Here is a 19,006-nt window from a genome sequence, read left to right as displayed (position 1 = left end):
TAAATTCATGTTAACGCCAATGAGCGAAAGTGATCTAAAGGCTCCAAAATGGTATTCTTTGTATTCACAATTACGGGTAGTAAAAAGGATTAGAAAATTATATAAAAAAGAGAAAAATTCTTCATATATTAAAAAAACCTGAAGCGAAAAAAAAAATAACATCTAAAGCTTTTGTTTGGACATAATACACCTATAAAATCATGCCAATTTCAAATAAATAAATTCGAATAATTTGTAAATCGCCTTAACTACACCGAGTATTTAAATAAAAGTAGCATTATATTTGACGGAAATTAGCGAGCCAACCAATTTTTCAATAAAAGGTTATTAAAATTTCGGAAACTTTAATTTAACTTTCATTTAAAAGCTATCGATTTAAATAAGTTTTTTACTATTTGAATTTATCTTATGATAAAAATTGTAATATAAAATATGATGAACAATAATACGATTACCTATGTAAGAAAGTTAAAAAAAATTTTTAACTATTTAAAAATTTTTCATTTTAAAATACTAAGTATTTTAAACTTGATATATTCGAAATCTTTCCATATAATTAGGGTTGTCAAACGTCTGGATTTTACAAAAATTACAATTTTACGGATTTTACAAACCTGTAATAATTTTTTTTTTAGTGTTTTCCTTCATAAGAGCCGTAAAATTCTGGCATTCCTAAGTATAATGTATAGTTTTTTTATCGACTGTTGTTAAAAAGTTGTTTTAGCAAGTTAAAAAGTTACAAGAGGATCTTGGAAATCGTCAAAAATGTTTTGTTCAAATTTAAATACTATTTAACTTTTTTTTTACATTTAAAATTTAAAAATGAAAATAAAAATAAAAGAAGACAATATATGTAACTAATCGTTTAAACTTTTTAAAACTGCATATAAAAGCGATTTACGCAATTAAAATAGATCAAAGTTTCAATAAATAAATTTATTAATTCATTCATTAAAACTGCAAATAATTGTCTTTTGTTCTAGTTTTCTCTCAACAATATTAAACAAAGGAGAGAAGCAATTTAAAAATGAAAACGGACGAAAATTGCTCAAAATGAAACAAGTTGAATAATTATAATTAAAGATTTATAAAATATAAAAATGTTCCTGTAAAATAAAACAGAAAAATATTCCTATGAATAACCCAGCAAAAATAGAAAATTTTTATTGAAACTTAATTGCATCTAAAAAATTGTATCTACTTTTTAAATGTCAGAATGGAATGACCTTTTTTTTTTAGCCGCACCTAAATTCCAAATTTCGCTAAAACGCTGTATGAATTTTTTTTCTGGCTAACACCCTGTATGTATATATATATACATACATATATATATATATATATATATATATATATATATATATATATATATATATATATATATATACATATATATATACATATATATATATATATATATATATATATATATATATATATATATATATATATATATATATATATATATATATATATATATATATATATATATATATATATATATATATATATATATATATATTACTAATTTATTATTGCTCTGCTTTTTAAGAACATTGACCACTCTATTTGCATATATATTTACGTATATATATACTTACATATATATATATATATATATATAATTTTTTTTTTTGTTATTTCACCTCTCCAAGGCCCAGAAGGCCACTACAGATAAGGAGGCTACTTAATTGTGGTTATAACCCTCTCTCAACTCTATAACTCCGAAACACGAACCTTGACGAACAAGGTTCGTGTTTCGGAGTTATAGAGTTATATGTATATTATATATATATATATATATATATATATATATAATATATATATATATATATATATATATATATATAATGCTAACCAAAAGGTGTTTGAGACTTTATATATAGATTATTATATATAGATATAAAAAATTATTATTATATATATTATATATAGATATAAAAATTATTATATATAGATATAAATAACTATTATATATAGATATAAAAAACATATACAGGTATATATGAAACATATATTTAAAGAAATAAAATCTTTTTAACTTACTTTATGGTATCGATAATTTCAGCAGCCTCGTCATGTTTTTTCTGCAATACAATTATAAAACAGTTTACATATAAAAAATTTTAAACACCAAGTACTATACTATATAAAGCTATCTACTACACATTTTTAGTTAAAAATGTGTAGTATTTAATTTGGAAATATTACATTAATAGAGCAAATCAGTTGTTGTTATATGAATCATTTAACATATCAAAGTAAAATAAAAAATTAACAAGATCAATACAATGAAGGATAACATTGATCTTTCATGGGATATTGATTCATCTTGAGTCAATATTTCATTTTTATTGATTAACAAGATATTAACTAATTAGTTCACTTAAAATTTCCCTAAAAATTTTTTTTAGTTACTAGACTAAATATTTTTTATTAGTACGAAAGTATGTTGCGGTTTAGTTGTTAACATTTGATTAAAAAATATTTTAAATAACTAAAGTAACTCATTCTTGCTTGGCTTCTTATTCAACAAGTTGCATCTTTTTACTGTATCTGTCCCTATTTATTAAATACTGGCATAAATATATACCAGAATTTATTAAGTAGTAAATATAAGTATAAAATTATAATATATAAATAATAATAAACTTTTTTCTAGCCCCGGCTATCAACCCCTACTAAATCTTTTAATTTTGCCAGGGCCAGATTTGCAAAAACTCTCATTTTTAGCCAGTGCTGGGGCCGGGGTCCCGGTAACTTACTAATCTTTGATTATTAAAAGAAATCTCTTTACCAAATTGAACTTTGCATTTTTCTATAAAAACTTTGCTGAGAAAAACTAACTGTAGTGCATGCAATACATGAAAATTCTTTTTATGTTGAACGCACCAGATGTACATTTTACTTAGTGTGTCACTAGGGTTATTAAGTGACAGAAGAATGCCATATGTAGCAAGTTAAACAATACCTTAAACACAGCACAAGGTCTTTTTTTATTAATATAAGTTCACCTCGTGACTTCTGGATAATCTATAACAGTATCAATAATAAGGGCAAATCTGTTATTCTACCTTTCTTGTATGGTTCAGACTTGGTCACCTCACCTAAAGACAAAGCTGAGTTGTTTGCTAAGAACTTTTCATCAATATCATCTCTTAATTCCACTAGTTGCATTCTACCTGATATAGCTGTCAAACAGGTTGATCCATTGCTTGACACTCGTATCACTCCAGCTTCTGTATCTAAAGTGATTTCCTGCTTAGACTCTTCTACAGCTTGTGGTCCAGACAACATACCTGTTGTAGTCTTGCAAAAGTGTTCTCCGGAGCTGTCATCTACACTTTCAAAGCTATCTAACAAGTGCTTATCGGAGTCTTGATTTCTGGCATGCTGGAAAGCGGCATCAAAAACCTCGCTTATGATAGGAAGAAGGCTAATTTAATAATAAAATTTTAGTCATTAGAAAAATGAATAAAAGATTTCTGATATTTTAAGCTCATCTAACACGAGGCTACTAAAAATATGCACAAAAATGAATTGCTCATAATTGTCATTCAAATTTATATCATTGTTTCAAAACTGATTAAATAAATAAGGATAGCAATAATAGATCATCTTATAACTGAAAGTGTCCTATGATCAACAGCGTAGTGAATTTTAGTCTTAAGCAAGCAAAGAAGGTTTTCAAAGTATTCTGGAGTGAAATCTCGTAACTTAAGTTGTCTTTTTGAGGTGGTTAAGATTTTTTGCTTTGAAATCATTGGAATAGACTCTCTGTTTTAGGTGAGCCTAAAATGTCTGAATGGGCCTTAATTGTGGTACATTTGATGGACTATCATCCTTAGAAACATAGGTTATATTAAACTGTATTGTATAAAATCTTATAAGTTTCAATTGTTAGCTTTGCATAATGAAAGCTTGCATCATCAGGCCAAAATATATATTTTATATTTTTGTGATGCGAATTGATGAAGGGAACAAGTTTCTTTTCAATGCATTCTTTGAAATGTATTTTTGCATCAATAGCATTATTCTTAATTGCAAAGAAAGGTTTTGATTTACCAAATCTAATGCTTGCAACCCATACTAAAACTTTTGCTTGAAACTTTGATTTAAACTTACATTTAATATCATTTTCAGTTTTGTCTTTATCTTGACTATAAAAGCCATCATTTCCTGCTGTGTTTTCAATGTAAAATAGGACTCGTCATCCATGATAAATTCAAACTCATTTGACAGTCGGAATAAAGTTTTCGAAAGTTTTAACAGTCGTTGTTTTTGTTTAATTATTTGAATTTCAGAGCTTTCTGATGCTTTCTTTCTTTCTTTTGAAATATTTAAGTTCATGCATGTTAAAAATTTAATAAACATAACTTATATGAATTCCATATTTTAATGCAAATTTTCTCCGGGAGATTCCAACTTTATTTTCAACCTTGTTAATGAGTGAAGTAACTTTTATTAGCCTTGTGTTATTGCTATTAATTTTTAGTAGCCTTGTGTTATTGCTATTAATATTTAGTAGCCTTGTGTTATTGCTATTAATTTTTAGTAGCCTTGTGTTATTGCTATTAATTTTTAGCAGTCTTGTGTTATTGCTATTAATTAATTTTGTGTTATATTTCTGTTAAACCATTAATATTAATACATAAAAAAATTTTGTTAAAAAAATTAATTTGTGTATAAAATATCATTTAACAGCATTTATTTGCTAAACTTCTAATTGGGTACAAATATACTTGAAATTCTTAATTTGTCATGCGTGAATATATGTAATAAAAATTTTTTTTTTAAAACATGAATTTAAATTTCATCTTAATTTTTAATTTTTAGCAGTAATAATTTAATCTTTTCAAAATTAAATTATTACTACTTCAATTTTGTTTTGTAAAAAAAAAAAAGGTCAAAAAATAAAGTCTATAATTAATACTGAATTTATTAATAATTTTGGAACAACTAAAATGATTAAAATATATATTTCGAATATATAGGGCTTATTTCGAGCACTGTATATATATATATATATATATATATATATATATATATATATATATATATATATATATATATATATATATATATATATATATTTATTATATATATATATATATATATATATATATATATATATATATATATATATATATATAGCGTGGAAATTAACAGCCGGTCCAAGACCACCTGAAATGACTAAAATTGCTATTTTGACCTCCCAAAATAAATTCTTGCTGGTCATGTTTGACCGGTTAAAAAAAAATCAGAGTTTTGAAAAACAAAGTTTTACTAATAATCATAACATAAATTTGGAAAATGTATATACTTAAAATTTCATAAAATCATTTAAATTTCAAATAAGCGTTTGAAATAGTTTTATTGTTTAGGACATGCTACTTCAATTTGCTTCGTGGACAAATTTATGATGTAAACTATTTGATTTTTTTTTTTTTTTTTGCTTTACTTATTAAAGAACTTGTTTTCTTTATTAAACTTATTTTCATTTTACTAAAAACCTCTTTTTCATGAATGATTTAAAGTTCTTTTTTTTATTATTTTTTTAATAAAAATGTTTAATGTATTATTCTTATAATAATATAAAAATATATAATAAATTATTATATATTTTTATATTAATAAATAATTGCTGTATTTAACGGAGAACATTTTTTCTTATAGGTGTATGTAGTGACAAATTTTTTTTCTTTAAATCTTTTTAATTATTTTCTTGTAAGTTTTTGCTGCAAATGAATGAATGATTTATTGGTAATTTTAAAATTTTTAAAAGTAGGATTTTTAAAAATATATGTTTAGTAAAATCTCGTTTTATACAACATTAGTAAATTTTGTAGTTGTGTTTAACAAAACAACTGTCTTCTTAATATTAAGTATCAAGTTTAAATAGTAAAATTGGCGCATGAGTGTTAATAAAGTTATTATTAACTAATTTTAACAGTTTTTAAAATGAGCAGAGATAAAAAATATTTTATATTTCTGCTCATTAATATCAAACATATAAATTATTATTTAAAGTTTTTGTATGTAAGTAAGAACATTTTCTTCTCCAATAATAATTTTTTTTTTAAATTTGATCTTTTCATTAATTTTTTTCGAAGCTTTCCCCAACCGACAAGAAGTCATTCCAAAGAATGAATTGTTTTTAAATAAATTTAAAATTATCAATCGTGCATTTAAAAACTATTCTTTTCTTTCCATTATTAAATTTTAAGAGAATTTTAGAGTAAATCATCATCAATTGTTAACCCATTTTAGCGGAGGCATATAAAAGAGACGAAAAATATTTTTATTTTTCAATAACATTCATAAAATGATTTCTTATTCTGTTAAGTATTTGGTTTAAATTTTGTTAATATTGTATAAAATTTGTTTTAGTATTTAAAAAAGAATTCAACACTAAATTACTTGGATATTATGAAACTTCATTTTTTAATTGAATGAAAATCTCTGCCCGTGAGCATTATTTTAAACAAACTAACATTAGCAGGTAATTTGAAAGTTAGTTATTTGCGAGTTTAAATTTAAAAAATGCATTCAATGCATTTTATAAATTTTATGCATTTTAATCTGATTGATTTTATTTAAAATTATTGTTTTAAAAAGTATACAAGTTTAAACATTAAGTTATTTTTGTGTGTTTTTTTTTTAACTAAATCAGAACTATTTACTCAGATTTTTGCTCAAATTATTACTCAGATAAAAATTTAAACAAAAAAAAAATTAAAACTTTGACCGCTCAAAAAAAACAATTGACTGTCAATTCCATGACTTAGCCTGTCCAATTGATCATCAACTCCATGAGTTAGCCAGTCAATTAGCCTTCAATTTCTTATTTTCCACGTTGTGTGTGTGTATATATATATATACATATATATATATATATATATATATATATATATATATATATATATATATATATATATATATATATATATATATATATGTATATATATATATATATATATATATATATATATATGTATATATATATATATATATGTATATATATATATATATATATATATATATATATATATATATATATATATATATATATATATATATATATACAGTATTGTGAAAAAGTTAAGAACCAATAAATAAAAAATAAAAAAATTTTAAATAAATTTAATTAATTTTTATTCTATAGATAATAAAATAGTCTTTTTTTTTCAAACATATTGAATATAGCATGAGAAAAAAGAAAAAATTTTTTTTTTTGAAAGTTAGTTAATAGAACCTATAAAAAATAAGGATTAAATATTATGTGTTAATTTTTTTTTATATTTTTTTTGTAAAAAAGTTAAGAACCACAAAGAATTTTTTGTGCTAAATGCGGCGGAAACGTCTTTTTAAATTTATTTTTCCCTTTTTTTTTAAATATTCTTTTAATGACCTGAGTTATTACCAAAGAACCAATAAAAACATTTGAAAAAAATTAATTTTTTAAAATACTTTTAAAAAAAGTATTTAATTTCAAACAAACAAAAAATTCTTTCCTTTTGAAAAAATGAGCAGAAAAGCTATTACCTATGAAGATCGTGTAAAAGTGGTGCATTTTCACCAGGAAGGTAAATCCGCTCGCGAAATTGGAAGAATAGTAAAGCGATCACATAGTTCGGTGCTAACAATCATCAAAAGATTCAAAGAGACGAAATCTTACGTTGATCGCCATCATTCTGGAAGACCGCGTTTGACGACACCCAATGATGATCGCCTTTTAATCAGGTTGGCAAAGAAAAATCGAACCATGCCGTCGCATGAATTAAGAAGGGAATGGAAGCTTTCAAATGGACGTCAAGCCTCGGCATCACTTGTGCGTAGGAAACTATTAGCTAACAATATGTTATGGAAAAAAGCTGTTCTAAAACCGCGACTTACCAAACCACATATAAAAAAGCGAAAAGAATTTTGCCAAAGCGTCAAAGAATGGTCTAAACAAAAATGGAGGACAGTAATGTTCAGTGATGAGATGAATATCGAGGTTGATAACCGAAAAAACCAAATTATGATTCGCAGGCAGCCTTCAGAAAAATATAATCACGATTGTATCGTTCAAAGAACAAAACAAGGTAGCGGGTCGGTTGGAATATGGTGCTGCATGACATATTATGGTCTCGGTATGTTTAAATTATTTGATGGTCGACTCAACTCTACTTATTATGTCGATATTTTAAATAACAACTTGTTACCGTCAATTGATGCACTTGAGCAAAGCGTTCCGTTCATTTTTCAGCAAGACAATGCACCATGTCACAGGGCTAAAATTGTCTCTGAATGGTTCAAAAGTAAAAATATTGAGCGTCTAACTTGGCCACCAAATAGCCCAGATCTAAATTGCATTGAAAATCTTTGGAGTTGGCTTGATAAAGAGATTGCCAAGAAAGCACCAAGGAACCTTGAGGAGTTGCGCAATATTTTACCAGCAATACTTGGAAATGTTCCCAAACATATTTTAGAGAATTTAATAGACTCAATGCCAAATCGTATAAATGAGTGCTTAAAAATTCATGGTAGAATTACGCGGTATTAGGTGGTAAAAATTATTGTTTTTTATTCTGTGGTTCTTAACTTTTTCACAATTTTTTTAAAATAAAAATTACCTATAAAACTTTAAATACATTTTTTATATTTGTTGAAAAGTTTTTATCACTATTATTATTTTTTATTTTGTTTGTCTATTTTCTAAAATTTATTATTATTATTCTTTTTACCAGAAAAATATATTCGGTTAAAAAAAAATTTTAAAATAAAAATAAATTATGATTTGTTTTTTTTGTGGTTCTTAACTTTTTCACAATACTGTATATATATATATGTATATATATATATATATATATATATATATATATATATATATATATATATATATATATATATACATATATATATATATATAAATATAAATATTTATATATATATATATATATATATATATATATATATATATATATATATATATATATATTTATGCCTAGAGCAATTTCCATTAAAGGACTTTTTATCATTTTTTAACTTTTGAATTATTCTATAAGATAATAGTAGTAATTAATTTTATAAAAAACCACTTTAACTTTTGAATGACGATTGTAAAAAAATGTAAGTTTGTTACAAAAGTTTGAATGGCAATTTAAGTCAGATATAAGCACTATTTACTAATAAAAAATCTTAAAATTTAAACTACAAAAACTTAATCTCTTCTAAGCTAATTAGCTTATTAGCTTTATTTATTAAAACATTTAGTAACAGAAAACAAAATTGTTTGTAGTTAACAACAAATTTTTTTTCTATACGAAGTTATTAAATAAGTTGGGTGAATAAATAAAAGTAAATTGGTTTTACTCTGCGTTTTTTGAGTAATTACTCAGCTTTATGTGAACAAAAATTTGAGCCTAATGAAACATATAAAAAACATAAAAGAAATACATATAATAAAAACTTTTTTTAATTATATGTATTTCTTTTATGTAACGATATAACTTTAATAAATGGTGTTTGAAAAAATAATTTTTGCTTTTGCAACAAAACCGCTAATAAAATAATAAACTTTTAATAAATAAAGTAAATAAATTAACATTATTTTTTTATTTTTTACTCTCTAATTTTTTTTTAAATAAAAAATCATTTTTAGTTGCAAAGCCTTAATTAGAAATTTAAGAAATAATCATTTAAAAAAAATTTAACATATTTTAATTCATTTATACAAAGTGTAAAGAAAAGAAAGAAATTTGTTTATATTAAACATTTTTAAAAATGTAATATTAAATTTGATTATTTAACATAAATAAAAAATTGAAGAAAATAAACATTTCCTAATAATAATAATTAAAAACAAGTTAAATAATATTTACCTCATAACCCTACGGGCATTTGTTTTATTAAGTTACGTTCTAAATGCCTTTTAAACGTTTTTTAAATGTCTTTTAAATGTTCTTTGCGTAAGAATGTTTAGAAGACGTTTAAAAGACATTTAAAATACATTTAGAACATAACTTTTAAAAACAAATGCCAGCTGGGAATATTAAATGGCATTTAATATTATTACAGTAATTTAAAAAAATAATCTCTTTAAAAAATAATAAAATAAAGAGAATTTTATGACATCGAACTCACGTTAGGCTAATGCGTTTAGCATTTTTATTTAAAACATGGCCTGATATATATATATAAATATATAAGTTTAAAACCATTTTAATAGAAATGAAAACAATAGAGACATTGCTTAATGTAAGCATTGCAGTAAATAAAAAGGATGTAAAGGATCATCTAAAAAGCCACTTCTTAATCATTTAAGAATTTAGAAATATTCTTTTAACCTATCTGCTACTCAAAAACTTATTTGAGTTGTGGAAAAAACAACCAATTAATTTCTAAAAAATTTTAAAGCATTTATGCTGACAATAGTACAACAAAACTTATAAAAATCAGGGCTCAAATTAATGCAAAAAAAAAAAAATTTAACCCCCTGCTGAGCGCTGAGGGCCGAGCCCTCCTTTTCTAACATTTAAATATTTTCTTATAATTTTCTTATTTAGCGGAGTTTAAAATAGTGTAAGTTACTGTTATAATTTACAGCTTAAGTTATATTTGAATGTTTAAGTTGCAGTTAAAGTGTAATGAGCAAGTTATAATGTAATGAGCAAGTAACATACTTAATACTATTCCCATATTACTTTTAGTAATTGTTTTTACTAAACATGATACTTAAAAAAGTAAAAGTAAAAACGCAAATATTACAATATTTAAACCACTTAAATTAGTTATAGAAAACTATTTAACACGTTTATGCCGACGATAAAACACGCATTATTTTTAAAGAGTATTGTTATTGTAAAAAACTATAAAACAAATTGCAAAGTTGCTTTGGCAATATAAAGGGCTTGTGTTGATGTTGAACAATTTCGTGACACTGTTTTATACAGTTTTATAACATTAATAACATAAAACGCATTTAAAATAAAATGAAGTAATTAATAGAATTGTTATAATTAATAAATTAAAACATTATCATCACTTTTTCATATTCACGTTTCACGCATTTGAAACGAGTAAGATCAAAGCAAAAAAATATTAGATAACACAATTTTTATAATTTATTGTTTCTTGATCTAGGGTACTATTAAAAGCTTAATAGTACGCCTCGCAATGCCATTGTGTATTATGGAAGCTGCAGCAATTAAATTATTAGGCGTTAAAATTCCTTGAAGTTTTTCCAAGTTTTTTTTTATTTCAATCGCAAATGTATTTGAATAAGAGAATTTAAAAAGACCAAAACATTTTGTTTTAATAAATTTCTTATTAAAAAGAAATTCCTAAAAACAACTTGCGTTTTTAGAAAATGTTTAATCTTGATATCATTTTAAATAAAATAAAAATATAAAAAAATGGTATTGTGTTTTCCGTTTTTTATTTGAGATTTCTTGTTATTTTAATTTCTAGTTAGAAGCTTATACTATGTGTAAACAACATATAAGATATAAATAGAAACATTTGTATGGCTAACTTTTGCGAGTCTTTGAGTATGTTAAGTAAATTTAATATAGTTCAGTAACTGTAATAGTTAATAGTCGATTAACTGTAAATTATTGTAGTAACCTAACTGGTTGTTTGATTTAGTTTAGAGGTAAATTTACTGCAATGTACTTTAACCATTCAGTAACTTAAACTAAATATAACTTTAAAATATTATTGGCTTACATGCAGAGATTTAAAGTAATTTAAATTCAAAAACCTATTATGCTGAATAGAAATCTCTGTGCAAGAGAGCAAATGATCATACTATTCAAAAGAGAAAAGAAAAAAATGAACCCTAATAAAACTTAGACAAAGACATTACTTTTAAGAATGGCCAAAAATAATGTTAAAATTAAAAAAATATATATATTAATAAAAAATAAAATAAAAAAAAGGTGTGGAAAGATCTTGCAGATCGTGATCAATATATGCTTAATTTAAGCCCTAAAAATTGAAATAGGATACTTTACAGGTATGTGAAATAAGATGTTACACTTTCGTCAATAATTTAATGAAAAATTTGAATTATAAATTTGAATTTGAATTCTAGACTTAGTTCACATAAAAAGTACATGTAATGCGAACAAAGAAAACTATATATATAGTATATATAATATAATATATAATATAATATATAATAGCGGCTCTATCATGGCTATATATATAACAGCGGCTCTATCATGAGTTGATGATATTATATCTGTATTGATACTTATTATATAATAAGTTAGAAAAATTTGAAATTGATATCAATACAGATATAATATCATCAACTCAGGATAGAGCCGCTATGTTAAGTATGGAACATATCTCAACTCTGATATAGCCACAGTTTACATTTAGCAATAACTGATGTACAGTATAAAAAACAACAACCAATATTTTGTGAAGATAAAGAAATATAATTCATATCTTGTTTTTTAACTTGGTTTACGTATGTATGTATGTATGTATACGGAAAAAAACACATAAACTTTAGTTCTATACTGTGTTAACAAGTGAACTAATTAAATTTAGTAATTTCAACAATGAGGTAATACACTGTTATTTAGGGCTACCACTGAGGGTGGTAGCCCTCTTTTCTGAAAATTAAAATAATAAAACTGATCTAATTGTTTTGCTGTCAAATTGACCAAGTCTAGGACGAGGAAGTCATAAAACATCAACAAGACAACACCATGACTGGTTTAGATCATTAAAAGCAGCTATAAAGTTGTTATAGGAACAGCACACCATCATGTTGAAACAAGTAAAAATTTTTGAAAAACACTGATCAAAAAAATATCAGACAATGTACCTAACTTGAACAATCCAAAACTGTTAGCAATTAATGAACAAGTTAATGTCTAACATTGAAAATGTTAAGCCCACAAATAAAATCACTGGAAAATGAGCACTTACCAACATTCGCGTTATATGTAATAAAATTGCTGAATTCCAGCTTTTTGGTTTATTCTCACAATCTTGTTATTTGTGTTGTAGAAACTTGGTTAAATAACTATCTACTTGATAGTCTACTATGTTAAGGATATTATACTGTCCTTCGCTGTAAGAGAAGTAGTAAAGATAGTGGAGTAGCAATGTTTTTTCACAGTTTAATACAATATACAAACATGGATATACCATCTGAGTTTCATAAATTGGAAATTATTTGTGTTGATTTAAACCTTAATGATCAGACATTAAGAGTTATTGGTTATTATTGCAGTGGTGGTTGTGGTAAAAAAAAGCCATTGATTACTTATAAATCAATTGCCTCAAAATGTTCTGTTGCCATTAAAAAGTACCATTCAGCAAATGAATTAATAATGATAAAAAAGAGCAACTTTGGTAGTTTCTTTAATTTTGCAAATGCATATCAAAATTCTTATGTTTTCTGAAAGATCAATAAATATAGAATGATGTATAATTTCTTTATTTGATATCATCAAGGTTTCTTGAGCATCAAAATCAGGTATATAAAAAATTGCCTAAATTTATTTAAATTGATAAATACAGGTACTTAATAATAACTTCTTTTCATTAGATTCATCACCCCTGGAAACAGCCAGGTACAAATCTTTAAGTAAAAAGATTAAATGTTTTTAAAGTTATGCAACTTGAAACCTTTAAATAAACGTTGCAATTCTGCGTGTCACATGATAGAGCCGAAAATATTTATCCTCAAAAATATCACAGAAATATTTCACAACCGAAAATTTAGAACCGAAAAGTATACTTTCATTGCAGGATCCAATTACAAAATCCTTTCTTGCGCCGAAAGTTTTAGAACCGAATTTTACAACCGAAAAAATTTGGATGGAATTACAAAATCCTTTCTTTTTATAATTTAAAAACTTTTTTTGACGACTTTCTATCAAAAATTCGATCAAAATTTTTTTTATTATTTATTTCAATTTTTTTATTATTTATTTCAATTTTTTTATTATTTATTTCAATTTTTTTATTATTTATTTCACGACTTTCAATCGAAAATTGGATCGAAATTTTTTCGGTTCTAAAATTATTTATGACATTTCGATTGATAATTCGATCGAAATTTTTTCGGTTCTAAATACAATTATGACTTTCGATCGAAAATTCGATTGAAATTATTTTGGTTCTAATTTTTTTTCGTGAATATTTTTGGTTGTGTAATAAATTTCTCATATTCGGTTCTAAATTAAAATTTACGATTCGGTTGAATCATAGGACCCCCAATTCTGAAGGGACAAGAGGGGTCTGGCCAATATCTACTAAGACTAAAATGGTCATGTTTATGTATCTTCTTGGAGCTAGAGGTTAAAATTTTCAAGGAATTATTATTTTACTAAGTACTCTTAACTGTATAAAAAATCAGCAAAATCTGAGATAAAGGGTTACATTTTAAAAAATTTCTAAGTCATTTGAAATGGAATTATCCTTTTAACAAATGCAAAAACAAGAACAAATAATTTAAATATATTATGTAAGACTTTACCAGCCCCATATTTTTTTAAATTAGGACTTCTTTAGGTCTAAATTTTCAAACGAAGTGGTCTCTAAATGTCTTGTATTTTTTTAAAAACTTTTTTGGGAAAAAAAAAAAATTAATGTACAGTTTTCTTTATATTTTACTTAACACAAAAAAAATTTGATTATTAAATTTGATTTGATTAAATTTGACTAGAGTTATATATAATATAATATAATAATATCTTATATATAATAAAAATAGTTTTTAAATATGTAATTTATCAATATTCACTCTTTATGTGATATTCTTCAAAAAACAAAGCCAAATATAACAATCATTACATTCAAATCTCAAATCTGTTGGTTTGGAACATTTTACACACTAGATCTAGAGTGAATTTTTGTTAGCTGTTGACCATATCGTTGTATTATTGATGTTATTAACTCTATTTGGAAACTCTATATGGAACCACTGTACTCCTGCATTAATAAAAAATTTTTAAAAAAAATATCCCCTTGTTACGGATTATTTACTGCTCAACAGAATTCAATTTAAAAATATATTGTTGGAGTGTATTTCTTTATAATTTCTCTCTGAACTTAAGTTGCCTTTGATGTATAATTTCTTTTACGAACAAGTGGTTTGATTTTTGCTTTATTTATTATTTATCTATATTATATTTATTTATTATTGTGTTATTATTGCTATATTTTATGTTATTTTTATATTTAATTATCTATGATATGTACACACAATTTATATTGTATTATAATTATTCTTCATATTATTGATACATTTCTTTTTTTTCTCTCTTATTTATATTTTTTATGTTTTTTAAGTGTCACTCCATTGACTAGTTTGTAACTATATGAGTGACACCTAACTAAATTCTATTAATTTACGATGAGCATTTGAAAATTTTTATTGATATGGTTGAATAAAAAAAAAAAATCTGAACTTAGGGTATTAGTTAGTTCAAATCTTCTATTTAAAATTGATTTTCCTGCATATCCTGAACCTGACTCGCACTATGAAAAAGCTTTTATGTCAAATCTGGCACTTTTGCTGGGAATACACTGTTTCCGAGAAAGTCAACCTTTCTACAACAAAAGTGAAAATATTTTGTGTAGGTGTATACACCTCTTGGTATTTATTAGTCAGATAATCCCATAGCATGCTTATTTTGGATAGAACAGGATGTTTATTTGGTAATGTAATAGGGTTAACAAAATAAATAAACTTGACAATCAACTTGAATTTATTATAACATAATAACTATCTGATACCAATACTTGCAAATAATGGATTTACAGTGAAATACATTTCATATTTAGGCTACCAAAGTACTCCATGATATAAAAAAATTGCAATATACTGCTTGATATCTAAAATTGTAATAGGCAACCAACGCTTTATTCTGGATTGTGCTGATAATTTTTTTTATTTGGTAACTTGAAAAACAAATCTATTAGGCTCTGTTTCAACAAACTCATACATTTGATCAATGAAATAAAGTTCAAATAAATAAAGCGGATCATAATTGGTTATAATCTGGTTGTACCCAGAAACAATGGTAAATTCGAAGGATTGAACTCTATTAATTGGAGGTTCTGATGTCCATTTAGGTGGGTACAACAATTCAGAATCTTCATTCTCTGAGGAATTACAAGTAGAACTTAGAGGATTGACCAACACAGGCAATTCTTTCCATAAACCTAACTCTAATAATTCTGGATCAGAGTTTTCTCCATGAGAAATAACAGAAACAATAAAACTGTAATATTATAGCAAGAACATTTAGGAGCATTATCAATTTGTATAATACAGTAGGCACATTTTAAAACCAGTTTCAATTGGGTTTTTTCACTTTAAAACCACTGAGATAAAGGGCTGTTTTAGTGTGAAGTCATGTAGCTTATCCAAACACAAATTTATTGTTATATATATATATATATATATATATATATATATATATATATATATATATATATATATATATTGTATGCGGTAGTGGTGTATATATATTGTATGTATATATATATTGTATGTGATAGAGTGCTTGCTTCATAAGCAAGAGGTTCAGAGTTCAATCTCCACTATGTCCCTGGTAGTACCGTGCTTGACTTGTTTCTCTGCGCAGCTGCCTTGTTCGTCAAGGTTCGTATTTCTGAGATATAGAGTTGAGAGAGGGTTATAACCACAATTAAGTAGCTTTCTCATCTGTAGTAACCTTCACAGCCTTAAGGAGGTGAATTAACAAAAAAAAATTATTTTTTTTATTTCTCTTTGTTTTTTTCTTTTATTTTTTTGAAAAAAACTCGTGCAATAAAAAAATGCAAAGCTAGTAAATATATATAAACAAATAAATGTATGTATGTATATATATATATATATATATATATATATATATATATATATATATATATATATATATATATATATATATATATATATATATATATATATATATATATATATATATATATATATATATAGATATATTATATCAACCGTGTTAAACTTTATGGCTAAAAAGCAATCTAATAGGGTCTAAAATATTTTTTTCAAAGAAAAAATTAATTTAGACCCTCATAACTTATTTATTTATTATGTAAATATTTAACTTACATAAAATTACAAAGGTAAAAAATACTTACAGTTAAAGCTAACGGCCATTTGTAATAAATTGGTTCTCCGTAGGCTGGACTATAAAGTTTTAAAACTTTTGGCTCAGCCATTAAGTTGTTACAAGATTGATACTGAAAATATCTAAATATAATCAATTATAGTTAAGATACGGAAATGCATTCACGTATAGAATAGACTTCTTCTTGTAAATACATTGCCTAATTTGAATATCATACTAAAATATTTTGCTGATACAACTTCAATACCGAATTTCAAAGATGCTATATTGTTTTTTATACAATTTTTAAAATAAAAATTTAAATCTTTTAAGTATGATATATTCTTTAAAAATGAAGAAAGTTTAGTGATCCCTAACTTACACTTAATGCTTAAAAAGTATAATAATCATGTCGAGTTTCGTTTTACTTCCGTTGAAAAGCTTCATTTAAAATTATCGCGCCTCCCCGGCGTCCCCGTGAAGCGAATTTTATTATGAATAGCGCTCATCTTCGTATTTTTTAAAACAATTTTTATATTCTGGTCGCAATTATTTTGAATGCAGTAAGGGTTGCAAAGCTGTCAGCTATATTTAAACTTTAATTTCATACATACTTCTAAGCAGGAAAACTCTTTATTATTAATAAAAATATACTATTAGTGAGATGTGCGACAACCTCTTTCAGATTGCCATTTTTTGATCCAAGGCTGAATCAAAAAATATTTTTTGTGATCCAAAAAAATGAATTTCGATCCACCAAAATGGATTTTGTGGATCAAAATTAACCTTTCGCAATTTCGGAGAAGGCGGCTAAAAAAAAACGCAATTAATTTTTTTTTAAATCTGACATATTTGCATATTCTAGGTTGTAATTAAAAATAACAAACAAATCAATTATTTAAGAAAGAAAAATAGTCCAAACGAACTTCAGATTTTGTTTGTTAATATAGAATCTAAACTTCTAATGTATTTGAACAATCATTTGACAAATATTTAGCCAAAATTATTTCTTAAAAGCTTGTAGATCAAAATTCAAAACGGAGGGCATTTAACCAGGAGGTCATTCCTCCTTACTTACCATTGTCGCTTATTGGGCAAGAGCCGGCATCAAACCATGATCCTCTTAGTTTTTAGAACACTAGCCACTGCGCCACGATTGCTAATGTTAAAAATTGATTTAACAATCCATGGCTAGTATATATGTTCATAGGTTGGCCAATCAATGGCAAGGAATTTTGAGAGCTTGTTTATTGAAATGTGTTCAATCAACGTAGTGCCGGCACATATTTCACAACAAACATTACACACTCAATTAAATGGTGATACAGTTTTGAAAAAAATGGACGAACAATAGTAATACAGTAGGTAAACTTTTAAGCAAGCAAATGTACTGTATTTGTCTAATTACTATAAAAATTTAATTACTGTATTACTGTTTAGTTATTTAAAAATAGTTAATAATAATTCTGCATCGAGTTGCAACTTTTTGTTTGAAATTTTTGCAGAACTGTTAATAGGTTCAACCTAAAATAAAAGATGCACTGTTTGAGTTTATTAAATTTCTTAGTTTAAAACTAGTGGTCGTTGAGTCTGTTTTGAAAACTAGTCGTCGTTGAATTTTGTTTTGAAAATTAGTGGTCGCTGAGTTTGTTTTATGTGTAACATGAAATCTAATAACTACTTTTAATTTGATTTAACTACTTTTAATTTAAGAAATCTAATAACTATTAATTAATAATAATCTTTAATTTGAAAGGTGTTATGAACAATAGAAAATAATTTAAACGCTGGCAAGTTTATTTCTAGTTAGATTAAATGACTTTATTTGGGGAGCAATTTTTGACTAATAAAAAAAAAAAACTTTAACCGTTAAAAAGAGTGGGAGTTCACAAAAAAAAAAACTTTTTAGTGAAAATCTT

At 24.7% G+C, this 19,006-nt stretch overlaps 1 protein-coding gene across 1 annotated transcript in view; it reads right to left on the bottom strand.

Annotated features, from left to right (window-relative positions):
* Positions 1 to 17,583, bottom strand: part of LOC100211036 (histone-lysine N-methyltransferase, H3 lysine-79 specific) — a 67,325-nt gene extending 49,742 nt beyond the window's left edge. The window contains exons 1-3 of the mRNA XM_065817297.1: positions 17,470 to 17,583; positions 17,119 to 17,230; positions 2,044 to 2,084 (exon numbers count right to left, since the gene is read on the bottom strand). Of these exons, the coding sequence (XP_065673369.1) occupies positions 2,044 to 2,084; positions 17,119 to 17,199 (122 nt within the window). The 5' untranslated portion in view covers positions 17,200 to 17,230; positions 17,470 to 17,583. The remainder of the gene's footprint in view (positions 1 to 2,043; positions 2,085 to 17,118; positions 17,231 to 17,469) is intronic.
* Between the last annotated feature and the right edge of the window lie 1,423 nt (positions 17,584 to 19,006).

Source organism: Hydra vulgaris, chromosome 14, assembly GCF_038396675.1.
Source record: "Hydra vulgaris chromosome 14, alternate assembly HydraT2T_AEP".
In the NCBI taxonomy this organism is placed as follows: Eukaryota; Metazoa; Cnidaria; class Hydrozoa; order Anthoathecata; family Hydridae; genus Hydra; species Hydra vulgaris.
Note: the sequence above shows the minus strand (reverse complement) of the source record. Positions and strands in the feature narration are given on the sequence as shown.